The 27,134-nt window shown below is 36.4% G+C and overlaps 1 protein-coding gene across 21 annotated transcripts in view; it reads right to left on the bottom strand.

Annotated features, from left to right (window-relative positions):
* Positions 1-27,134, bottom strand: part of KMT2C (lysine methyltransferase 2C) — a 273,989-nt gene that overhangs the window by 102,381 nt on the left and 144,474 nt on the right. For 18 of the 21 annotated variants that reach the window (XM_032244945.1, XM_032244946.1, XM_032244947.1 and 15 more), the window contains 7 exons: positions 21,631-21,800; positions 21,028-21,179; positions 19,943-20,056; positions 18,952-19,029; positions 16,854-17,554; positions 8,634-8,753; positions 5,446-5,562 (listed from right to left, as the gene is read on the bottom strand). In XM_032244945.1, coding sequence (XP_032100836.1) covers positions 5,446-5,562; positions 8,634-8,753; positions 16,854-17,554; positions 18,952-19,029; positions 19,943-20,056; positions 21,028-21,179; positions 21,631-21,800 — 1,452 coding nt within the window. Of the gene's footprint in view, positions 1-5,445; positions 5,563-8,633; positions 10,944-14,642; positions 14,654-16,853; positions 17,555-18,951; positions 19,030-19,942; positions 20,057-21,027; positions 21,180-21,630; positions 21,801-27,134 lie in introns of those variants that run through there. The other 3 variants (XM_032244941.1, XM_032244949.1, XM_032244954.1) reach the window with 3 other exon arrangements.

The raw sequence follows: 27,134 nt of genomic DNA, 5'->3' as shown, positions 1-27,134 counted from the left end.
TATTTGCAGACGACATGATTGTATATCTAGAAGACCCCATCGCCTCGGCCCCAAATCTCCTGAAACTGATAAGCAACTTCAGCAAAGTCCCAGTATACAAAATCAATGTGCAAAAATCACATGCATTCCTATACACCAATAACAGACTTCAAGAGAGCCAAATCAAGAACAAACTTCCGTTCACAATTGCCACAAAGAGAATAAAATACCTAGGAATACAACTAACAAGGAACGTAAAGGACCTCTTCAAGGAGAACTACAAGCCACGGCTCAACGAAATAAGAGGGGACACAAACAGATGGAGAAACATTCCATGTTCATGGTTAGGAAGAATCAATATCGTGAAAATGGCCATACTGCCCAAAGTAATTTACAGATTCAATGCTATCCCCATCAAGCTACCAATGACCTTCTTCGCAGAACTGGAAAAAACCACCTTAAACTTCATATGGAACCAAAAGAGAGCCCGCATAGCCAAGTCAATTCTAAGCAAAAAGAACAAAGCGGGAGGCATCACACTACCGATATCAAACTATACTACAGGGCTACAGTAATCAAAACAGCATGGTACTGGTACCAAAACAGAGATATAGACCAATGGAACAGAACAGAGGTCTCGGAGGCAACACAACATATCTACAACCATCTGATCTTTGACAAACCAGACAAAAACAAGCAATGGGGAAAGGATTCCCTGTTCAATAAATGGTGTTGGGAAAGCTGGCTAGCCATGTGCAGAAAGCAGAAACTGGACCCCTTCCTGACACCTTACACTAAAATTAACTCCAGATGGATTAAAGACTTAAACATAAGACCTAACACCATAAAAACCCTAGAAGAAAATCTAGGCAAAACCATTCAGGACATAGGTGTAGGCAAGGGCTTCATGACCAAAACACAAAAAGCATTGGCAACAAAAGCCAAAATAGACAAATGGGACCTAATCAAACTCCACAGCTTCTGCACAGCAAAAGAAACAGTCATTAGAGTGAATCGGCAACCAACAGAATGGGAAAAAAATTTTGCAGTTTACCCATCTGACAAAGGGCTGATATCCAGAATTTACAAAGAACTAAAATAGATTTACAAGAAAAAAACTAATGAGCCCATTCAAAAGTGGGAAAAGGATATGAACAGACACTTTACAAAAGAAGACATACATGAGGCCAACAAACATATGAAAAAATGCTCATCATCACTGGTCATCAGAGAAATGCAAATCAAAACAACATTGAGATACCATCTCACGCCAGTTAGAATGGCGATCATTAAAAAATCTGGAGACAACAGATGCTGGAGAGGATGTGGAGAAACAGGAACACTTTTGCACTGTTGGTGGGAGTGTAAATTAGTTCAACCATTGTGGAAGACAGTGTGGCGATTTCTGAAGGACCTAGAAATTCCATTTGACCCAGCAATCCCATTACTGGGTATATATCCAAAGGATTACAAACCGTTCTACTATAAGGACACGTGCACACGAATGTTCATTGCAGCACTGTTTACAATAGCAAAGACCTGGAACCAACCCAAATGCCCATCGACGATAGACTGGATAGGGAAAATGTGGCACATATACACCATGGAATATTATGCAGCCATCAAAAACGATGAGTTTGGGACCTTTGTAGGGACATGGATGAACCTGGAAACCATCATTCTCAGCAAACTGACAGAAGAGCAGAAGATCAAATACCGCATGTTCTCACTCATAGGCGGGTGTTGAACAATGACAACACATGGACACAGGGAGGGGAGCACTACACACTGTGGTCAGTTGGGGGGAAATAGGGGAGGGACGATGGGGGGTGGGAAGCTGGGGAGAGAGAGCAAGACGAGAAATGCCAGATGTAGGTGATGGGGAGGAAGGCAGCAAATCACACTGCCACGTGTGTACCTATGCAACAATTTTGCATGTTCTTCACATGTACCCCAAAACCTAAAAGGCAATAAAATAAATAAATGGGGAAAAAAAAAAGGACTAAGGAGGTAGTAATGGTAATCTCTTATCCACCTACAATGCTTCAATTTTTTTAATAGAGAAAATGTATTCACGTATTATATGCATACCTCAAAATAGCTAAGATTTTAGAGAATCATCCAAGATGACTCGCAAAAGCAGAATAATCATCATTAGTAAGAAATTAAGTGACTACTAAAAGTAAAGTAATGCAGTCAGAGGACTGTTGAGATGTATAATTATGGAAATGGCTAAAATACAGATAAAGCATCCATTTCTACCTCCCGATCCACTAACAGAAAATTCAATACATTTTACACACCGAGCAGCTCAAAGAAATTGTAAAGATCCATTATTATTTTTGAAAGGAAATTTAACCAGTGAATGCTTTCACTAAAAGTGATAAACAATATATTCCCAGTATAAACCAGAAACAAACTCTGGAGCAGAAAACTACAATGTCCCCTAAATTCAAGTGGCAGTGGAGAGTCATATTTAAATATTAAGCGCAGTAAAACCAAAATTTTTAAAATAACAATTGTCCATGCAAGAAAGAAAACAGTATCATCTAGCTTGAGGGCCAATTGTTTTCATTTTATAATTTATTTCATGACCTTCAGACTGCTAGAAAAATAAAACCTATCTTGAGGACAAGGGTAATCTTTGAGAAAATATGTGCTATTGTTGCCTGGATAGGTAATAGTGTCATTTGTCCAGAAAGTGATAGAAATTTCACTTTGCTAGACCACAGATCTAAGCCAAGGAGAATAGAAAGCTCTGATCCAAAGTTCACAAGTGTCCCTTCCAAGCAGGGCCACATAAGAGTAAACAACAAACGAAGATCAAATTAAACTCCAAGTGAGAAGAAAGGAAAAAATAAAGATGAGAATATAAATCAATAAAACAGAAAGGAAAAAGAAAACAGAGAAAAGTCCATGAAAACAAAGGCTGACTCAAGAAGATTAATAAAATGGATACATCTCTAGTAAGACTGATCAGGAAAAAAATAAGGTAAGATACAAATTATTAGTATCAAGAATAAGGAAGGTGACATCACTACAGATTCTAGAGGTACTAAATAAATATTATGATCTACTCTATTCCTTTAATTTGTCAATTTAGACAAAATGAACAAATTTCTTGAAAAATGCAAATTTACGCAAGGAGAAATAACAACCTAAATAGGTACCTATTAAAGATATAAAATTCGTTGTTAAAAACCACCCCACAGGGTTGGGTGTGGTGACTCACCTTGTAATTCCAGCATTTTGGGAGGCCGAGGCAGGTGCATCACCCAAGGTCAGGAGTTCCAGACCAGCCTGGCCAACATAGCAAAACCCTATCTCTACCAAAAACACAAAAACTAGCCAGGCATATTGGTTTGCACCTGTAATCCCAGCTACTCGGAAGGCTGAGGCAGGAGAATCGCTTGAACCCAGGAGGTGAAGGTTGCAGAGAGTGGAGATCATGCCACTGCACTCCAGACTGGGTAAGGTGGCTCATGCCAGCATCTTGGGAGGCTGAGACAGGTGGATCACCTGAAGTCAAGAGTTCATGACCCGCCTGGCCAACATGGTGAAACCTTGTCTCTACTAAAAATGCAAAAAAATTAGTTGGGCATGGCGATGGGCTCCTGTAATCCCAGCTACTCGGGAGGCTGAGGCAGGAGAATCACTTGAACCCGGGAGGCAGAGGTTGCAGTGAGGTGAAATCGCACCATGGCCCTCCAGCTTGCGCAACAAGAGTGAAATTCCATCTCAAAAGAAAAGAGGGGGGGAAAAAACAAACAAACAAACAAACAGAAAACAAACACCATCCCACAAAGAAAATTTCAGGCCAAGATGCTTTCACTAATAAATTCATGTATAATATAAGGAAGAAACATTTCCACTACTACGCAACTTTTCCAGAAAACTGAGAAGGAGAATATACTTCCTGATTCATTCTATGAAGCTGGAATTATGCTGATATCAAAATCAGATGAAAACATTACAAGAATGTAAGACTAGAGGCTGGGGATGGTGACTCATGCCTGTAATCCCAGCACTTTGGGAAGCCAAGGTGGAAGAACTGCTTGAGCTCAGAAGTTCGACATCAGCCTGGACAACATAGCAAGACACTGTCTCTATTAAGATTTTTAAAAATTAGCTGGGTGTGGTGGTGCATACCTATGGTCCCAGCTACCTGGAAACGGAGGTGAGAGGTCGAAGTTGGAGTGAACTATAATCACACCACTGCACTTCCAGCCTGGAAAATGAGACCCTGTCTCAGAAAAAATTTTTTTAAAAGTGCACAGGTCTACAACCATGGTGCATCCACAGTTTTATTAATAATCAGCAACAAAAAGGAGTGCATCGTTAACAAATACAGCAGCATAGAAGAATCTCAAAATAATTGTGCTAAAAAAAATCAGTCCAAAAAGTGTACAGTTCTGTATGATTCCACTTATACACAACTCTAGAAAATGCAAACTAATCTTAGGGACAAGGATGGACAGCAGGGGGGATGCAAAGGTGCATAAAGACACTTTGGGAGATGAATATACTCACTATCATGATTGTGGTATGGTTTTCAAGGGTGTATACATATATCAAAACTTAAGAAATTATACATGTCAAACATAGCTTATATCAACTATACCTCAATAAGCCTGCTTTAAAATTTTTCCTTTTTGAAAAAATGACAAGAATCTAAGCTACTCCTGGTTTAGTACTAAACTTGAACAATTTCACCTGTCTCCTGAACTTAAAATGACATTTCAGAATTTAAAAGACAGGATTTTAATAAAATAGCAAAGTTGTTACATTAAAAATATTTGCCAGTAGTTAGCAAATATATTTGTAATGCACATCTAAATAAAGCCTCGTAACATGCCAATAAGCAAATATTTAACAGTCTTGAAATTTTTTAAATAAGGCCGGGCATGGTGGCTCATGCCCTATAATCCCAACACTTTGGGAGGCCGAGGCGGGCAGATCGCGAGGTCAAGAGATCAAGACTATCCCGACCAACATGGTGAAACCTCGTCTCTACTAAAATACACAAATTGGCTGGGTATGATGGCATGCACCTGCAGTCTCAGTTACTTGGGAGGCTGGGGCAGGAGAACTGCTTGAACCCAGGAGGCAGAGGTTGCAGTGAGCTGAGATCGTGCCACTGAACTCCAGCCTGGCGCCTAACAACAGAGCGAGACTTTGTCTCAGAAAAAAAAATTTTTTTACAGCATATATATTACATATTGACTTTTTAGAAAGGATTGGCATAGATGAACAGTCAAAGAGGAAGGTAAGAAAAGAGAAAGATGAGAAAGTAAATATAAAGAAAACTTAATAAGAGAGTCCAAAAAAAAAGGAAAGTAGAGACAGTAAAATAAACATTTTGGCCTATTTGTATGACTCTTAACATCGAAATACCTTGTACAAGTGAGATTTTTCATCATTAATTGACATTTAGATTAGAGAAAAGATACATGAAGCAAGCCTCACCCCAGGCAATACAACAGCTCCGATTCCACTTTTCAGTTTTGACCTGCCTCGGCCACCTCGCCCCGACAGTCCTGCACCTCGAGGTCTCCGCTTTCCTGGAAATCCAGACCCACGGCCCTATGTAACAGATTAGGAAAGTCAACCTTTTGTGACAGCCCAAAGAAATTTTTAAATCCGAATGCCACTGAGATAAAACATTTTATTTAATGTTACACAAACACATTCTAAGTATTACGAAGCCTGGCTTATTATTTGTACCTTTAAAAGATTACTCCACAACTTAAAAATCTAAATATAAAAGGCTTACAACCTTAGAATTATACCTTGGGCCTGTCACTGTGAACACTATCAGGAAGGCTTTGCATGATTTTACTGTTTCCCATTCCTACATTCTAAGTGGCTACAACAGCTACAACCTGATTCAGATATTTCCAAGTGCAACAAATTGTATTCAATACAAAGTGTAAGGAAGAGCTCTCTCATTAACTGGTCTCACAGTGATTACAGTAATAGCTAACATCTACTGAATACTTACTATGTGCTAATCTAAGTATTTTTTACTCTCAACAACCCCATATAGCAGTTACTGTTTTATTATCCCCATTTTAAATGAGTGTGCTAAAGAATAAAAAGATTAAGTAACTTGTCCAAGGTAACACAGCTAGCAAATCTGGTTCCAGCGTCCCTGGTTTGGAACCCTATTCTGTACTGCTATATCGGCATGAAAGTTCATTTTTGCTAGTGTATTACAGTATTCTTCCTGTCATTAAAATTAAGTCAGTTTCCTTCACTATTCAACAGTTCTCTTATGAACTCAACATTTCTACCTCATTCACCATAGTATTTCGAGGAAAATTTATTATCGTTGTTATTATTTTTAATTTTGAGACACAAACTTGCTCTGTCATTCAGGCTGGAGTGCAATGGTGCAGTGATGGCTCACTGCAGCCCACAACTCCTGGGCTGAAGTGATCCTCCTGCTTCTGCCTCCCAAAGTGCTGGGATTACAGGAGTAAGCCAAAGTGTCCATCCAGAAAAATTATTTGAGAATTATAGGAAAGCTGACAAAAGGTTTTGTGAAAGCTTTGTTTTAAATAATCTGAATAATAAATACCTGAAATGGAAATTATTTATCTGACTTCTTACCCCACACAAGAAATAAAGCTATAGGAAAACATGTTAAATTCTCTGATAATTTAAGACATTAAGTACCAGAGTACAGTTTTCCCAACCCCCCTACCTTGTTTGTATTGATTAATTACTCCTTGAAAAAACCTGGGAACTGCATAAGTAGATAAATTATGTATGTTTGTTTGTTTGAGACAGAGTTTTGCTCTTGTTGCCCACACTGGAGTGCAATGATGCGATCTCGGCTCACCACAATCCCAGCTTCCCGGGTTCAAGCGATTCTCCTGCCTCAGCCTCCAGAGTAGCTGGGACTACAAGCATGAGCCACAATGCCCAGCTAATTCTGTATTTTTAGTAGGGATGGGGTTTCTTTATACTGGTCAGGCTGGTCTCAAACTCCCGACCTCAGGTGATCAACTTGCCTCGGCCTCCCAAAGTGCTAGGACTACAGGCATGAGCCACCATGCCTGGCCTCAAATTATGTATATTTAAAATTATCCAGATGATCAGGAAAATACTTTGATCTTTCCCCTGCAACAAGTTAAATAATATGTCATAATTCAACTGATGTGCCTTATCATAGTTTGAAATTAACTTATTTCCTATTTAGCAGAATGATTTCGAAGTCAAAAATTTATGGTGATATTGTAAGCATAAAATAGATACACATGAACAAAAGGGAAGGTAGAAATTGTTTTTTCCCCTTGGATGTAATAAATACAGAGCCAGCTTCCAGTTTCAAACTGCCACTCCTGTGTTCTCTTACCCTGCCCTCCTTGAGATCCCCTGACCCTGAGAGGTGCATCAGCTTCTTTGAACAAGAGATGGATAGGGTCAGGTTAGTTTGCTTTTGTTTGTTTTGGTTTTTTGAAATGGAGTCTCACTTCTTCGCCCAGGCTGGAGTGCAATGTATGCGATGATCTTAGCTCACTGCAACCTCCGCCTCCCAGGTTCAAGCAATTCTCCTGCCTCAGCCTCCCCAGTAGCTGGGATTACAGGCATGTGCCACGAAGCCCAACTAATTTTGTTTTGTATTTTTAGTAGAGACAGAGTTTCACCATGTTGACCAGGTTGGTCTTGAACTCCTGGACCTCAAGTGATCTGCCCACCTCAGCCTCTCAAAGTGCTGGAATTACAGGCATGAGCCACTGCGCCTGGCCCAGTTTGTTTTGTTTTTAAACAAAAGATTTTTGAAAAATTAAATCAGTTATTAAAAATCAAGACTACAATAATCTCTCAATTTATTTTCTCCAACATCAAATGCTGACCCAGGAAAAAAAAAGTGAAAATTGCTGGTCTATGTTACAAAACTGTCAAATAAATGACTCTTAAAATATTTATACCTCAATATCTTTAGATGATACCAGGGGGAGGTAGGGAGGTAAAAAATATTTCTGCCAGTCATGAAAGAAAATAAAGTGTTCTCTAGAATTCCTTAAAATCCTTGATTAGTCTAAACAGCCATATTCCAGAATATTAAATATAGAAGATGAAGAAAAACTGTCATCTCTAACCAATAAAGCATTTTAATTTTGGGGTTAATGCTTTTTCAAATAATTTTTTTTCTCTTCAAAATGCATCACATTACTACCTAACTTCAAGGACTAGCAGAGCCATCAACCAATGTCATTGGGGGAAAGCCTTGTCATTTTAATGTATTAACCACAGACAATGAAATCCGCCACAATTTTGGTATTTCTTCTCCATAAGAATATAATAAATTAACGAAATTTTTCTTTCGCTCTTTTCTAAGCAACAAAGTTTTATGACATCATGAATGAAAAGGTCCTTAATTACCTTTTGGTCTACATGTCAAGGACTTCTCCCTCATAAAAACAGTAGTAATCACAACACAAAAGGAATTAACCATAAAAAGAGGTATTAAAATGTATACTTGATTTTTAAATGGAAGCATATTGTTTCTTTACATTAAAAGTTTTAGATTTAAAAAGTGTCTCTGGAAACTCAATCTAGAAAAGAAAGATTTAATTCTTAACATCCAGTAAGGCAAAACAAATCAGAAAGAAATGATATATGAATGTAAATGCAATTTTATTTACCACTTTGATGCTCCAAATGGCACTGCCAGGAAGCTGCCTGGGTTTAAAAATTTCCCGACCTTCTGAAATGTCTGGGGACCAGGAAGGTGGGCTCACTGTATTATGGGTACTCCAAGCCCCCTAGGATATGGCAGTTGAGAAAATAGATGTGTAAAACTCAGCAACATAAAAAGTCAAAGCCAGCAACTTAGGAATTTTAGAACAGCAAAAACAAATGTAAAAGTATGGAAATTTAGGACAAATTGCTTCAAGGAAGGCAAAATAACTTTATCACTAACAGTGACTTAAACATTTAAGTATAACTTAAATAACTTAAATGTTTGCTACTACAATTTACATTAAATATTCCGGCTGAGACATCACTACAATGAAACATTAAAAATTAAGGTTTATATGACATCAACATTGACTCATGAACTGCAATTACTGCACCAAATAGTAAATAAAAGTCAATCACACTAGAAGAAAGTATTAAGAGATTATTTTTCTTCTAACAACTATCACTCTACTTAAAAGGAAAAATGGATAACCGTAAGGTATTCTATGTACTATAGCTATAAACAACCAAAACCAGTAGGCCAAAGAATGCAATGAGAAACATAAGCAATTGATAAATGCATAAACTTTAAACTGTGGAGAGTTGGTTTGTAATGTTAAAATACAAATACCATTATAATCTTAACATTTAATCACTCTTTCTTCAGTGACTATTAATTGTGGGTTTGGGTTTCCGTTTTTACTTAAGGGAATGAAAACTTTATGGAAATGACATCCAATGGACAGAAGTGAAAAAACTTTAAAGCAAACTGTCCTAAATTTGCAAATTAAAACGCCTACAGTATCTGATAAATTATATAAAAAATAGTATCTTATTAAAATCTATGTAACTTAAACTAAAGCATTTTACTTCCAAATAACCACATTCAGCAATACCCTGAACTAATCTGATGAAAATGCTAAACAGCATAAAGAAAAATGTTTACTCCACAAAGATAACATTTTTAAGAAAAACACAAAACAAATGTCAAACAATAAAAAACCTATTCTGAATTAGGTAATTTAATGGTGCATGCTATAATTTTACCAGTAAGTCAAGGTACACAGTACTTACCAGGTTTCTAGAATATTATCAAATATTAACAAGTAATATCTCATTAATCACATAAAAATATCACCAGGAATTACGATGACCAGAAATAAGAATGTGACTACTTTTGGGGTAACAGACAGGTAACAGAGTAACATTACCTATAGAAAAACCATGCAAGCAATAGACTGGTTTCACTTTTAAGTCATAAACTCAACCCACACACATTGAAGTCCAGCAATCCAACTCATTCTCTCCAACAAACACTTTTTACTCCAAGATTACGCTTAGGTTTTCTTTCTTACCCATCAAATCTCTAACCGAGCTCAGGTAACACTATGCTGATTACACTTGAGCAGCAACCACTGTAGGTCAATTACCTTACTTTTATAATTTCAAATCAACTTAAATCTGTACCTATGTCTTCTTCCCTACTATTAGTAGTCCAGGGTCTTAGGAAACCTCTGTGTTGTCAAAAGCTGTTTCTCTTTTTTCGTTTTACTCACACTCCTAACATCTGGCATACTGCTCTGCTGGATTTGGCAGCAGCACATCTATGGATGTTTCACTGACCTTCTCGCTAATCTCATCTCCTATACATGTTCTTCCTCTATCTGATTTCCAAAGCCCTAGAGTTTCCCAGGGCTTGAGCCTAGATTCTAAATGGTATTATCTACATTGAGGGCCTCTTGGAAGATGTCTCCCACATTCTTATTTTTAGTTTTAACCTGACATCTCCAAATTAGCAGGATTTTCAACTTCCTTCTTAGCATTTCCATTTTCTCACACACACCCTCTTAAGTTTGCCATGTTTAAAATTTCTCCCTTAACTAGTTTCATCCCAGTCTTCCCCATCCTTATAAATGGTATCTAGTCCCTTGTCATTCTCCTCTGATCCTTCAATCCTCTGAGCCAACATTTCCTCAATGCAAGTCATCAGTAAATCCAAGACTTTTTATCTGCAAGTTGTGTCTCCAATCATTCTACTTTGCACTTCCCCTGCCAGCAGCCCAGTCCTGGCCACCACCATCTCTCACCTAACCTGCTGCAAGAGTCTACTGCTGTTTATGCTTCTCCCACCCTTAATCTAATCAAGCCTTTCTCCACAGCAGCCAGAGGAACTTTTCAAAAGTACAAATGTGACCAAGCAGGTCACTATTCCATTTCAAATCTTCATAATTTTCAGAGCACTTAAAAGACAAACCTTTCCCAGTGCCCACCTCCTCTTGTGGTACTTGCCTCCCTGCTGCTATGCTCCAGCTATTCTGGCTTCCTTGCTGTCCTTCAGACATGCCAAGCTCTTCATCAATCAGAGTCCAACTGACTCAGAACACTTCACTATACCATTCCAGACCTTTAACAAATGTCTGGCTTTTTTTTTTTTTTTTTTTTTTTTGGAGATGGAGTCTCACTCTGTTGCCCAGGCTGGAGTGCGGTGGCACAATCTCGGCTCACTGCGACATCTGCCTCCCAGGATCAAGCGATTCTCCTGCCTCCACCTCCTGAGTAGCTGGGATTACAGGCACCCACCACCACGCCCAGCTAATTTTTGTTCTTTTAGTAGAGATGAGGTTTCACCATGTTCATCGGTATGGTCTCAAACTCCTGACCTCATGATCCGCCCACCTCGGCCTCCCAAAGTGCTGGGATTACAGGCATGAGCCACCGCGCCCAGCCGTATCTGGAGTTTTCTAACCCTTCAGATATGGCCTTAAATATATTCTCATCACAATACCTTTCCTTAGTACTCCCAATGAACCATTATCTCTCTTATCACACCTTTAGTACCCTCTCTTTGTATCAGCACAAGGAGCGTTTTATTGTTTGTAATTTTATTCAGCGGTAGGGAGAGGGGACAAGACATATGTAAATTTAGTTCTCAATATTTCCATTGGTTTTTCTCTGAGATTTGGCTAACATACATCTTACATTCCTTTTAGTGGACAGTTTAATATTATGTTCGCAGTAAACAGTTCTCAAAAATATGCCACAGAAAGTCATACTCTAAGATAAAAATAATATTGAATAATTTTATTTGAGAAATAAGAATTTTCTGGTAATTATGTATTATTCATCATAATTTAAAAGTTAGGTTTGATACCAAAATTTTATCTCATTTCAAAAAGCATTTACATTTCATATAATATGGGTGAACCTAATCCAGTGAGATTTAGAGATTGAGAATGTTTGGATGCCATTTTGGGGATAATTAGAAAACCACTCAACTGCTATGAAAAACTTATATAATAAAAGCTTGCATAATTACATTATGAATTTTAATAACTATATTATCATAAGACATTAGAAGACACTTTGTGTAATTTTATAGTCCCGAAGAAAAATTATCATTATACTTAGATATTTTGACAAATTATCTAGTATATTCCTTACACCTTAAGATTAAAATACAGCTATAATTATCAAAGTTTAAATTATCCTTCAGATCTTAGCTTTGATCAAGAAGAACTTACACAAACCATTCAGAAAAGGTTAGCTGTCCCTGTAATATATGGGCTCTCCTCCTACATTCCTGTTGCAGCACTTTTTACACTGTAATTAAAGACCATCCCTCTTTATGTTAAGCACCCTGTTCAGCACTTATTGAACTTTTTTTCTGCTGAGCATCTATTATCTTTTTTGCATATATGTATGAATTCATCAATAAACATCGTACTATGATACGAAATACACTAATGCCTCCATTTTTTTAAAAAGTTACTAAAAATTACTAAAAAGTCTATACAATGCCCTCTTAATCTACAAACTGAATTAAAAGCAAAAGAGTTCCTAATATAACCATTAGTAACTTGTAAAGAGAGGTAAATAGAACCAACTTGCTATCAAATACTACAGAAACCAAAAAGATATACTATCTTACTGGGACTGAATTTGAACCTAAGAAAAATAATTTAACCAAAAAATTGTTTAACATCGGCATTAGGTTTCTTTCTGCTTTGAGGCCAATTTCTCAGATAAATTGTCCAACCTAGTAAGTTATACTAGGACTGTAGGATGGGGAAATGAGAACAATAATGACAGGTGGAGGATAGGCTACTTAGAAGCAACTTTCTTTTAAAAGTCAAATTCTATTGCTGGTTGTTAAATATGATCACAGTTACTCTTAAAGCCCAAGAGTACTATCAGTTTTTAAAACAGCCAGAGAAAGGTTTGATGTCTCACTGGCAAACTTTACACCTCCAAATCCTAAATCAACCCCAGGCCCACACTATTCCAACATACTACGCAAAACCAAGGTTGCCTGTAAACAGTAAATCTAATTTAGGAAAAGTGAAAGCAATGAAGAAAAAAGAGCAGAAAGGAAAATAACTAGTAAAAGAGTTTATAGTTTGTCTTTCTGTTAAATATAATCACTCATGTACATTGGAGCTACAGCAGCAAACACTTCACTATTTAGGGAATTCTTACATAAAATTCTTACATAAAGAAGACTCACAGAAAATTGAGTTCATTATCATGTAGAACAAAAAATTAGACCTGATCCTGTTTTGATAATCACAGAAACAGCTGTCAATCAGCTTTAGCCTTAAATAATTTCAGAATACAATGTAGGTGGCACTAACAACATTAATGGCTCCACAAATGCCACAAAAGGCATAAGGAAACTAAAAGGAAAGTCAGGTACTTCTAATCTGCCCATGTCTTTGGTGTTCCAAAGGGCTAGGTATTTTTTAGGTTTAAAACTATGGTTCTCTGGCTACTTTTAAAACTGCAAGTACTCTTCTTATATATTCTTGTAATTTGTCCAAGAAAATCAAAATATCGTACCTATGTCTTCACTTATGAAATTTTCTTGAAATATTTACTGCAGGCTGGGCACTGTGGTTCACACCTGTAATCCCAGCACTTTGGGAGGCCAAGGCGGGTGTATCACCTGAGGTCTGGAGTTCGAAACCAGCCTAACCAATATGGTGAAACCCCATCTCTATTAAAAATACAAAGCAGGATATTCATGTCATAGCTGGGCATGTTTACATGAGCCTGTAGTCCCAGCTACTCGAAAGGCTGAGACAGGAGAACTGCTTGAACCCGGGAGGCAGAGGTTGCAGTGAGCCAAGGTCGCACCACTGCACTCCAGCCTGGGCAACAGACCAAGACTCAGTATCAAAAAAAGGAAGAAAGGAAGGAAAGAAAGAAAGAAAAAGAGGTATCTACTGCAAATAATACATTTCATTAAATATTTAATAAAAACTTTCAATACCACCAAGAAAGCAATTAGAACATGAGGGTGCCTGAACTAGATCATAGTTATGTGATTACATTAAGTATCTTTCTGTAAGATGTGATGATGGGTAAAGAATGTAAGAAGACCCGGCCAGGCGCGGTGGCTCACACCTTTAATCTCAGCAATTTGGCAGGCTGAGGCGGGCACAGTGGTCAACAGATCACAAGGTCAAGAGATCAAGACCATCCTGGCCAACATGGTGAAACCCTATCTCTACTATTAAAAAAAAAAAAAAAAAAGAATATAAGAAGACCTAACATTATTAATATCTCAAAATTTCCTGATTAGAATGGAAATATATGGCTTAATACAATAAATTTAACATTTCCACCATTTTTAAAGAGCAATCCATATAAGTTTAATGCATTTTTAAAAATCAGTAAAATGAGTTGCATATTTCTCTAGTTCAGGACTCTGCTTTCAGGGTTACAGTCAAAGATGATCTTCAGAAACTGCATTTTCATTTGTCTATGTCTATGGTAGGGCCATTAGATTGATATTCTGAAATCTACCGAGGTGATCACAATATGTGACAGTGTCAATAACCACTTTCTTAAACTCAAGTCCCAAAGTACAAATACCTATGAAAATGGGCCAGGCACTGTGGGGCTCATACCTGTAATCCCAGCACTTTGGGAGGTCAAGATGGGGGGAATGCTTGAGACCAGGAGTTTGTAACCAACCTGATCTACATAGCAAGACCCCCATCTCTATTTAAAAAAAAAAAAAAAAAATTTTTTTTAAATGTTGAAAAATGAAACACTGAATTATTTATAAATACACAGCTTCAATAAAAGATGAGAAAATACATCTAGGACATTAGGACAATTTGTATGGAATAACATCCAATTTGATGTCTGTTACTTCTCCTACTACCTATGTCTAATTTTTCCTCATCTTTGTGAAATCCTATGTCTGCAATAGGCAAGAAAACAAATTTTAAAAAGAATTGTATTCTGTTCACAGCCATCAGAGAAATGTGTTAATATTCCTGTAGTCAGTAAGGTTATAAATCATACATTTGAGATATATTTTAAACATCTCATAAAGAAAATAGCATTATATTTTTCACTAAATAGCGCCTAAAATATTCCATATGAAAGAAGAATATAAAAAACTAAACTCTAATTACTAACCTTCTTAAAGAAAAATAATTCTATATGGATTGATATTTGATAAAGGATGTCCAATACCTGAGATATAAATTCCATTTTCTGTGTCCTAACATCTCCAATTCAGTCCTTAAAAACAGTGAAAGAGGCCAGGTGTGGTGGCTCACGCCTGTAATCCAAGCACTTTGGAGGCCAAGGCAGGCGGATCACCTGAGGTCCGGAGTTCAAGACCAGCCTGACCAACATGGTAAAACCCCGTCTTAAAAAAAAAAAAAAAAAAAAAATAGTGAAAGCACAGCCTGAAAGAAAAAAACACACTGCCCTCCCCAGTATTTTGGAACATAAAGTCCACAGAAAAAGAGTCCTAATATATTGAATCTGGTTTCTCAGTTGAAACAAAAGTCTCCAAGGAAGAAGAGATATTTAAAATTTAACAGTAATACACATGAAGCAGTATCTTTAAAGAATATAAATATATGAACCAAAAGTAAATTTGAGATTCAAATTTCCATTGCTAAAATCTTTTCAGGGTCAGAACAACACAATGATTATCTAACTTCAAAACAAAACAAAACAAAAACTTACTGGAGAAGAGAACAACTGGTTTGAGAAGAAAAATCTTTCTTGATAGAGCAGAAACAAATGTCAAGGAAAATACTTAGAAAAGGCCTATATAAAGAGTGTTCTAGTTTTACTGCATATGTATTTGTCTTACAGAAACAGTTAAATCTCATCTGACAAATACTTTGCCTTTGGTGTACCTTGTCTTTAGAGAATAAAATATACCTGGGTTTGATATAGAGGGGACTAATTTTCACATTAAAAATAATTTTTTAAAAAAACTGGCCTAACAATTTGAAAATTATATTATTAAAATCAAGATATTATTCCTATAAAAAGCCAAACTTTAATCCATTTAAATCACAAAACTTAAAACTTAACTTTAAGCAATTTTAATCATGAAACTTAAAACTCCAAATTACTATTGTAAATGAACACTTCTCCACTATGTTATCTTGCAATTTTAAAAAACACTTCAGAAAGTAGCAATTTTGTAAAATGATAAATAATTCATAACTAAAGTATCTTCATTTTGCCATGCAGTTTTACTTAAATCTCACTTAAAAAGAAATAGACTCATTCTTAAAGGGTAGAATTTACATTACGTAAAGCAGTCACAGGAAGATTTATTTTACTTACTGTACTGAAAATCAACAGTACAATTCTAAGATTCTGTTTCCATGAAACTACTGAAATAAGTCCTACTTGAAAAAAAAGTCCCACAAGAGTTAGCAACTAACAAAAACATCAAAATGAGAAATTCCCCAGCATGGAAAATTCCTGTCACAAATGTTGATGTTTATGCAGTTAAAAATACAATGAATAATATCAACAAATAAATGTATGAGAAGGAAATAATAGATGCTAGTTACTGTATACCCAAAACTATACTGCATTTTAGGCTCTATTTTTACTGTGGCACAGAACTAAAAGAATTTTTAAAGTTCTTTCTATTAGAAACTATTACCAAATAGGTTGCATTTTTATGTCCCAATTGAGCTGCAATTCCAAATAAGATCACTTCAAATTTAATAAATGACATTCTTCACTAACAGCATTTTTTAAATAATGGCAGAAACACATAAATCAATTATTACATTGACGTTCTATCTGAAAATAGAAAAAGTTGCCATCCACACAAAAGCAACACATATAACTTCTGATTTTATAGAATTATTCTAATATCTTTTCTGTCAGTATGATTAAAATCACCCTACCTGTTTGGACCGAGGTCTACCAGGAGAAAATTTTCTTTTAGTAATAGCTGGTTTACCCATGCCAATTTTTGGAGTGACTGAGATGTAAGTTGTTGGCATGATGTTTCCAGCAGAGGAACTAAGAACTGAAGGGTAATTATGCAGCATGTCATGCGAAGGCAAGTCTGAAGAAGGTGTTGGAGAGGAAGACACATCTGTCTTGCTTATGTCTGCTGATGATGAAAATGATGACTCTGTCTCAGGTAGTAACTTTATAGATTTTTCTCCTTGGTATGAACCATCTTTCACACAACTCTCAATTGCAGGAGTCATTTCAGATTCCATCAATCCAGTAGAAAATTCAGAATTTTCTTTCTGTTCCTTTTCTATTTGTAGCCTTTCAGAACATAATGAAGTACTTTCCTCATGTGCAGATACTAAGGTTTCTGGTGGAAGAATGATAGATTCAATGACTAAGTTTGGAGGCCTTGATTCTTCTTTGGATACTACTGTTTTAGGTTCCTGTAACAACTGCATTTCCTCTTGCTGCACAATGATCTGGTGTGTAACGACTTCAATATTTTCTGTCACTTCCATTTTAGCTTCAATTTGATCCTCACCACAAATAGGCTTCACTTCAGAGGACATTTTCATTTTTTCACTATCAACTTCATTAGAAATCTCTTTTTCCAATTCAGTATTTATTTTATGTTGGAATGATCCTACAAAATTCAGAATATTTATTATGGTAATGTACATACAAATTTTAAATTTTCTAACTATACATATATAAAACATTTGGTTAAACTATAACCTAAATCAGAAGTTATTCATCAAAGCAGGCAATTATTAAGTTAATGAAAGCCAAAGTACACGAGGATCTATGGATGAGAATCAGCCACACACCATAAAACCTAATGAAAACATGATGTTTTATAATTTAAGTACTTCCAAATGGATTAAAAATTATACAGGAAAAGTTCTCATACTCATTTTTTAGTTAAGAAAATGAGGATCAATCACATTATGTGAGGTGCCCAAGTTAAAAAGTAAAAGTAAAGACAGATCTAGAATGTGAAGGCATTTTCTAATAGTAGACACCCAAATGTAACCAAGTTTCTATAGACTCAAGCACAGCCAGAAAAGATTTGCTAACCACCAATATTTATTTTGCTTAACCATACCTGCCAACCTGCCTAAAACATTCTTTGGATATAATCTTTTTTCTTCAATCATTGTCTATAAATTAAGACACTAATCTTAAGAAGTCTATAACTTAATTAGATATCAGAAATATAGTCACTGACTGGTAAATTTTAAATCAGGATATCAGTGTGTTAAACCTTTAACTCAATCTTGCTTAAAGTTAGAGGTACAACTGACATGAGCTGTTAGTTGCTCTATAAAGTAAGAACGCTGAAGATAAAGGTATTTATTCCAAATCTCATCAAGGTAATTTTTAATTTATAGTAAAAAGACACTACTATCCTCATTTACTATTTACTAATCAAGGACTAAAATTATCTATGGGTTGTTTTTTTTTGTTTGTTTGAGACAGGGTCTTACTCTGTCACCCAAGCTGGAGTACAGTACACAAACATGAGCAACCTCCTGGGCTCAAGTGATCCTCCCACCTCAGCCTCCTGAGCAGCTGGGACTACAGGCATATAGCAACATGTCTGGATACGCTTTTTTTTTTTTTTTTTTTGTGGAGACAGGGGCTCACTATATTGCCCAGGCCTATACGAGTTCTGATATCAAACTGAAATCTCATCTTCTTTCCCATTTTATTGAAAGACCAGTTAAGGATAAAAGAAAAATACCAAATAACAGATTTGATAGTATGAAATATTTTTAACCACAACCCCCCCCCACACACACAAAAACCTTTTCAAGAGAAACTAACCTCCTTTAGATCCACTGTCAATTCTTTTCCAGAATCTCTTAACTAAAAGGTTTAGTTACTGTAATGTGTATACATACAGCAACTGCAAAAACATCTTTGGAATAATTTATTTGAAAAGTTAATTTTATGGACAGTGACTTGAATATGCATAGCAATCAAAGATATTGTATCTTATAACTCAATCAAATTAGACAATATGAACATATTGCTTACCAGCAATGAAAAGACCATCTGTGTCAAGACTTTCTGGTGGATGACACTCTCGTTGCTCTTCAGTGTGGACTTGAATCACTGTAACACATTCATAAGATTTCTAAGAAGGGGTCAAAATTTCTGGAACACTGCTCCCTCAAGAGTAATTTGAGTAAGGAGTTTTATTTTACTAAATGTCAATTTCCAATATAAGCATAAAACATTGTACCATTTATTAGTAAGTAGGTTATGAAGACAAAATTAGAAGTCTTTGCACTGTGATAAAATTTATTTTTCTAATTCTTTTGTCCTTTTTCTTTAACAACTAGACCTTATGAGAAAGATTTCCTACTACAGAAAATAACTTTTAATGAGAGTTGTTATATGTGAACTTAATAAATTTCAAAACATCTCAGTTATTTTTTATGCATACATTATAATTTTTATGTGTACTATATAATTGAACATATAACTACACATACAACACCAAAGACTTTCAGATGAGCCTGTCATTAAATGTAGTAAGTAATTTTCCCCCGACATGGTCTCTCATTAATTCCAGATCTGCAAGTACAGTAATAGCTCTTATCAATATGTACTACAAAAAGCTTAATTGAAATATCATGGAAATAAGTGAAATAACCCTCAATAGGACTGCTGAGATGATCTAATAACAGTAAATTTTTCATTATCTCAGCATGAAACAGCTCATCATCAGCAATAGCTCTTCTTAGCAACTACAACTAAAGAAATAAAAACACGAATTGCTTTTTAATGAAAAATCACTTGATCCCTTAACAAAGTACATACTTATGATTAAATCTAGACAATAGCTGAGCTACATATGCATGTCCTTTCTCCTATTAATTTGTCTAAGATTATTGTACTAAAAAACTCTTCCTAAGTGACTACATCTTGGCTTTTATTTACTGAAGTTTTTGTCAATATTCACATATTTATTGTATATACATGTTTTCCTCAAAAACAGAGTATATTCATTAAACATTCTTACCATCTGGAACAATTCCAGGAGTGGACTCCTGACTGTTGACATCTTTATTAATTGCATGCTCCGAGAACACCATTTGATCTTCAGGGCCTTCAACTTCCATTTCATTGTTATAATCTTAACAAAAATTATTAATTCTTTAGCTCAGAATGAGTTTTTCTTTTTTGTTAATTAAGTCAACAATTATGACTTTGTATAAGTAAGGGCAAATCACCAAAAATGCTGTAAGTTTTTCATCAGATTTTTCTCTTTTGAACCACATATATATTTACATTTTTGAAAAACATAAAAAAATTATAATGCATTAAAAGGTGGGCCTACCATGGTAGTTCACAAATGTAATCCTAACACTTTAGGAGGCCAAGGTGGAAGGAACACTTAAAGCCAGGAGTTCAAGACCAACCAGGCCAACATATTAAAAACACATCTCTCAAAAAAATTTTTTAAAAAGGTAACTGGCAGGTTATTTTAAAAGGGTATTTCAAAACTGAATACTGATGGCATCCTGGGAATGAAAGGTTAGTAATTAAGATGCTTACCCTTGCAGATGATAAAGAGAACTTTTATAAAAGCTGACACTCATAATGATGAAAATGAAAAACAATCTGAGAAGCAAGTTTATTTCCTTTACCCTCTAAGACTCATGTTTATACCAGCAGGATACTGGTATATTGGAATATTAAAAATATTCCATACCTGAACAAAATCTTGGGCCGAGAAGGTGATAATTAAGTTAAGACGGACATTACAAAGCTACAACATGCTTAGAGAAAAATAACCCACATTATGAAGAACCAACTAAGGAAACCCAAAGACTGGGGAACATCCAGTCAGCTTAAAGAACACAAGTGAAGGAAAGCACACTAGACCTGGAAATCAAATACTAAAAAAACTGTCTTAAGTTAGATTAGATTTTAGCCATTAGATTGAGAGATGACCAAGGTAACAAATATATTTAAAAGTTGACAAATTGAGAACAAGATGAAATCTGGTATACAGGATCCTCTCTTCCTGATTAAAGCGATATACTGGTGATTCATTGACACGGCATTACAAAAACAAAAACAAAAGAAAATTCTCAAGTGTACCTGTAGTGAGCTCAGCTATCTCCACTTCCTCACCTGGCTGTAAAGGATCCATCTCAGCTCCCAGGTGTTTACAATACATGCAGATATACTCTTCTTTGAGCTGAGTGTCCAGTTCATGATCTGTTGGTTTGTCACACTCTAAGTGAACCCACCTGCAGTGATAAGTATGCTTAAATTAAAATTTCTAAAGCCAAGTTAATATCCAGGTAGAGGAGGCACTGCAGAAAAGGTGGACATAAAAATAGTTAATTAAGGATGGGAGGAGAGAGGTTAGAGGGGTTGCTAACTGAAAAAGGTTGTTTAAAGGAGCTATCATTTGTGGATGTCATTAGAGGTGCTAACATATTTTTACTTCACATTTCTAAGCTATTTTCTCTTCACTTTTTGCTATTAGTGCTCATTTCCGATCTGGTCTGGTGTTATCTTTTGCCCATTTACTTCCTTTGAGACTCAAAAACATAATTTAATTCCATCTATGACAGCATTCAGTACTGACGGAATAACTAGAGTGATAAAAACTTAGACTCTGTAAGATAGTAGAGCAAATGACCACATGAATAAAACAATCAACAAAACAAACGAATGGAATAACTATCTTCTTACCTTTTGCACATATTACAGTGAAGCATGTCTTTCTGCAATTCTGGATGATAGCACTTCCCACAGAAGGGACATAAGTTATCCTGCTGTTGGTAACAACTGTCACATATCAGGCAATTGTGGTGCCACTGAGAACTAGACCGTGTGCCACACTCTATACATATTCTGCAATTCTAAACACCAGGCAAAACAAAAACAAAAATAGTTTGTTATGCATTCGTAATTGTAGCTCTGATATAAGCCTTTTAAAAATTCATGAATCATTTGGATTATACGTTAAGGTTTTATTTTCATGACACTAATTTAGGGCATACACTTTCTTTATTTTGAGATGCACTGTCACTGGTTGCCCAGGCTGGAGTGGAATGGTGTGATCTTGGCTCACTGCAACCTCTGCCTCCTGGGTTCAAGTGATTCTCCTGCCTCAGCCTCCCAAAGAGTAGCTGGGACTACAGGTGTGTACCACCACAGCCAGCTAATTTTTGTGTTTCTAGTAGAGACTGCGTTTCACCATGTTGGCCAGGGTGGTCTTGAACTCCTGACCTCAAGTGATCCGCCCACCCCGGCCTCCCAAAGTGCTGGATGACAGGTGTGAGCCACTGTGCCTGGCCTTAGGGTGTACCTTTTAAAAAGCTGTTTTCAATGCCTGATGTGACCTCACAAAATCTGCACTAAAATCTTCAGAAATGTAAATAAGGGAATGGGGACATCCAGGAAAACATATAGGCAGAAGAGATAAAACCAAAAAGACAGCAACCCAAACTTCAAAAAACAAAACAAAACAAAACATTCTAGGATCAGGAAGTAATTTTTGTGCAGTAAGTCTACTCAACCTACTACTCTGCAAAAAGCAAAATGGTGTTGTTATAGTGTTCCACTTGCTTCTTGGTAGCTTCAGAACTAAAAACTAAAACTAAAGAACTCTCTCTAAAACAATAGCATGGCCAGCCTGGTGCGATGGTTGATACCAGTAATCCCAGAACTTTGCAAGGCTGAGGTGGGAGGACTGCATGAAGCCAGGGATTCAAGACCAAACTGGGCAAGAAGGCAAAACCCCTCTTCTCTACAATTAAAAAAAAAAAAAAAAAATTTAAATTAGCCAGGCATAGTGGTGCGCACCTGTAGTCCCTGCTACTTGGGAGGCTGAGGCAGGAGGATTGCTTAAGCCCAGGAGTCTGAGGCTGCAGGGAGCTATGATCACACCACCACACTGGACAACGGTGCAAGACCACCATGGAGGGTGGGGAAACACAGAGCATAGCCAACTCCATGAGACTTGGTTGTCTGAAAACATGAAAAGAAATTGCTCAACATCAAAAGTCCAATGACGGCTCTTCATGTTTTTAGAATAGAGAGAGTACTCCTACTCCTATCTACCAAATTATAGTTGTTTATGAAGTAAAAGGCCAGCCAGAGGCCATCCAAAACTACTTCTGTGCCTGTGAGCTAGTCAGTCTTAAAATCCTGGGCAAAAGGTTAATAAATTGTGGGGCTCTCATTACCCACCCCAACTCTCTAATCTAAAACATCAATAACAAGGAACTTAATCTTTTAAAACATCAATAACAAGGAACTTAATCTTTTTGTGCTACTGGCTTGATATGAAAGGGATGCAAACTTAAAAACAGAAACTACCAGAAACCATGGATCAGCTAGTCTTACAGATTAAAATAGATGCACTTAACTATGCTGATGTAAAAATCCTACATAGTTGGTCATGGTGGCACAGAACTGTAGTATCATCTACTTGAGAGGCTGAAGCAGAAGGATCTCTTGAGCCTAGGAGCTTGAATTCAGTGTGGGCAACACACTGAGACCCCTTTTTCCTTTGTATATGTATTTCTTTTGAAATATATATATATATATATATTTTAAAAGCATTTATTATCCTTTATCAAATGAGAAGGAGAAAAGAAAAACAATTCTAAATAAAATACTATCAAACAGACTTTAATACCACATTAAGAAAACAATAACTATGTCCAGGTGGAGTTTATACAAGAAATTCAAGGATATTTAACATTAGAAAAACCTATTAATAAAGTTTAACAAATTAAAAGATCTGAGGAGAAAAAAATATTTCAATGCAACAGATTAATAAAAAAAAGAAGTCTTTGGGAAGAATCAAAACCCATTCCTACTAACTCTTGAGAAAATAAAAATGGATGGGCATTTCCCTAATGTGATCAACATAAATACTTCAATTCTAAAGGCAACATCTTATTTTATGGGGGAACCCTAGAGGTATTCCCACTAAGGACAGGAAAAAGCAAGGGTGCCTAACATCTCCACTACTATTTTAGCATGTTTCTGGAGCCAGTGCAAACATGGAAACAAATGAAAACAGAGACATAAGATCAAGAAAAGAAAAAACAAAACACTATTTTGAATCAAGCAATACTCCTGAGTTGGCCTTCCAAAGTGCTGGGATTACAGGTGTGAGCCATGGCACCAGCCACTCAATAAATTTAATGTGATTCCAATAAAAATTCCAATGAGGTTTTTATTGGGGCTACATATGTTTATCCTAAAGTTTATATGGAAAAACAAACACACAAGTACAACTAAGAAACCCGTGAAACAGGTAAGTTCTCAAGGGAGGGCCAACATTACCAGATACTACAAAGGCTCTATAATCAAAACAGTATTGTACTGGTGCACGAATAAACAGATCAATGGAATGGAAAAGAAGTTCCAGATGTAAGTCCAATGAAACCTAACACTCTAGTCTGGAATCTCAAGTCACTAGGGCAAAGAGAGTCTTTTTAATTAATGGATTTTAGAAAACTGAATAGCCAACTGGAAAAAGATACTCATGTCATACACAAACATCAACTCCAAATGGATCAGAGACGTAAATGCAAAAAAATAAAACAATGCGAGCTGCACATGGTGCCTCATGCCTGTAATCCCAGCACTTTGGGAGGCCAAGTGGGTGGATCAATTGAGGCCAGGAGTTCAAAACCAGCCTGGCCAACATGGCAAAACCCTATCTCTACTAAAAATACAAAAATAAGTTGGGCATGGTGGCAGATGCCTGTAATCCCAGTTACTTGGGGGCTAAGGCATGAAAATCACTGGAACCTGGGAGGGGCAGGTTGCAATGAGCCAAGATCATGCCACTACAGTCCAGGTCTGAGTGACAGAGGAAGACTCTAACTGAAAAATAAAATAAAATAAAATAAATAATAAAAACAAGATAAATCCTAGAAGAAAATATGAACTACTCTATAACCTCAGTGAGGGGAAAGGCTTTCTGAATATGACTCAAAAATCCAGAAACAATAGAAGATTAATAAACTCCATAGAAAAGAAACTTTGCATAGCCAAGAAAAAAAATAAAAAGTCAAAAGACAAATAACACAGACTAGGCAACATAGTGAGACCCTGTCTCTACGAAAGTAAAAAAATAGCTAGGCTCAGTGGTATACATAAGTCCTAGCTAATACGGGAGGCTGAGGCAAGAAGATTGCTTGAGCCTTCAGGGCAAGGCTACAGTGAGCTATGACCATACCACTCTACTACAGCCTGGGGTGATAGGGTGAGACACTGTCTCAAACAAATAAACAACAACAACAAAAAAAAAAAAAAAAAAAAAAAAAGAAGAAGAAGAACATATAATAAACTAGCAGAAAATATCTGCATCATGTAACACAGATAAAGGCCTTACATACCTAACTTATACAGAACTCTTAAATTTAGGAAGCAATGCCAAAATCTTCAATAACAGGCGAAACACGTGAACAGACAATTCATGAGAAGAAAAACTGACTTAAACACATGAAAAAAATTGTCAACTTCACTCTTATGAGAAACAAAAATTAAAACTAATTGATACACCATTTTTCACCCAGAAGACAGGCAACCATTCAGAAGCTGAGCAAGTTATCCCGTTGGCAAAGATGCAGGAAAAGTTTTCTCATACATCTCTGGTGGCAATGCAAAGTACCATAAGCACCACGAAACAAAATTTGACAGTATCTAACAAAGCTACATATGCATACACTCCTGAAGCAGTAAATCCTACTTCCAGGATTTATCCTATAGATTTGTCCCCAAGAATTCAAAAACACATATGAACAAAGTTACAGATTATAAAATCATTTATAATGCAAAATATTGTAAACTACTGAAACATCCAAGCACAGGCCACTGGTTGAGTAACCCATAGCACAAATACACTATGGAGTACTATGCATCTGTTTAAAAGGAGAAGGCGATCTCTTGAACTTGCCTGGAAGTGATTTCCAGATTTTATTACATGAAAAAAGCAACATGCAAAAGAGCATATACAACATGCTACCTGAAAGTAAGAGAAATATATCTTCTTAGAGGAAAAATAAATAACAGGAAGCTTAAACCAGAAAACAATGAAGTTAGTTACTTTCAAGAGGCTGGGGAAATGGGGCATACGTGATAAACAAAAGGCAGTGACAATTCTGAGTAAAACTTTTTATATAGCTTTGACTTTTGAAAGTATACTAATATCTTCTATATTTAAAAATTAAAACCATAAGAAAGGGGAATAAAATCTATTACTGAGGGCAAACTAAATCAGATTTGCTTTTTAGACTGAGCAACTGAATACATGTGCTGATGCTGCTGCAACCCAGAATTTTTATTGTATAAGAACAGACACGCAGGAATGACAAGGCAAAGAATTCTGTGGAGAAGGATAAGAACTGGAGGTACTGGCATAAATTCATTATTTCTGAGTTACACATATGTATGCATATATAAATATTTATATGTAACATTTAAGTGTAGAGGTATCCAATCGTTTGGCTTTCTTGGACCACCTTGAAAGAAGAACTGTCTTGGGCCACACACAAGATACACTAAATGATAGCTGATGAGCTACTTAAAAACAAACAAAAAAAATCATAAAAAAAAAAAAAAAAAACACCTCATAATGAGGCCAGGCACCGTGCATGCCTGTAATCCCAGCACTTTGAGAGGCCGAGGCAGATGGATCATGAGGTCAGGAGTTCAAGACCAGCCCGGCCAACATAGTGAAACCCCATCTCTGCTAAAAATACAAAAAAAAATTAGGCAGGGGAGGCTGAGGTTGGAGAATTATTTAAACCCAAGCAGTGGAGGTTGCAGTGAGCCTAGATGGCGCCACTGCATTCCAGCCTGGGCGATAGAGTGAGATTCTGACTTAAAACAACAACAAAACTGATAATATTTTAAGAATATTGTAATTTTACGAATTTCTGTTGGGCCACATTCAAAGCCATCCTGGACCACATGCAGCCTGCAGGCCCTGTTGGACAAGCTTGTGAAGTGTATACACATGCGTGTTATTTCCTGACCCCATCTGCTGAAAGGGTGCAGAAGCAAACACTCTCCAGTAGCAATGAGCACCTAGCACCCATTCCCCACTAAAGGAATCTGGGTTACTTAACAATGGACTGATTCCAGGGCTGGGGCACAGGAAGTATAAGATGGGCTTATAACATCTTTGTTATACCAAAAAGTAATGAAGTGTTCACATAAGAGGTGAG

This window comes from Sapajus apella, unplaced genomic scaffold (genome assembly GCF_009761245.1).
Source record: "Sapajus apella isolate SASKATOON/1434 unplaced genomic scaffold, GSC_monkey_1.0 scaffold56, whole genome shotgun sequence".
Lineage (NCBI taxonomy): Eukaryota > Metazoa > Chordata > Mammalia > Primates > Cebidae > Sapajus > Sapajus apella.
Note: the sequence above shows the minus strand (reverse complement) of the source record. Positions and strands in the feature narration are given on the sequence as shown.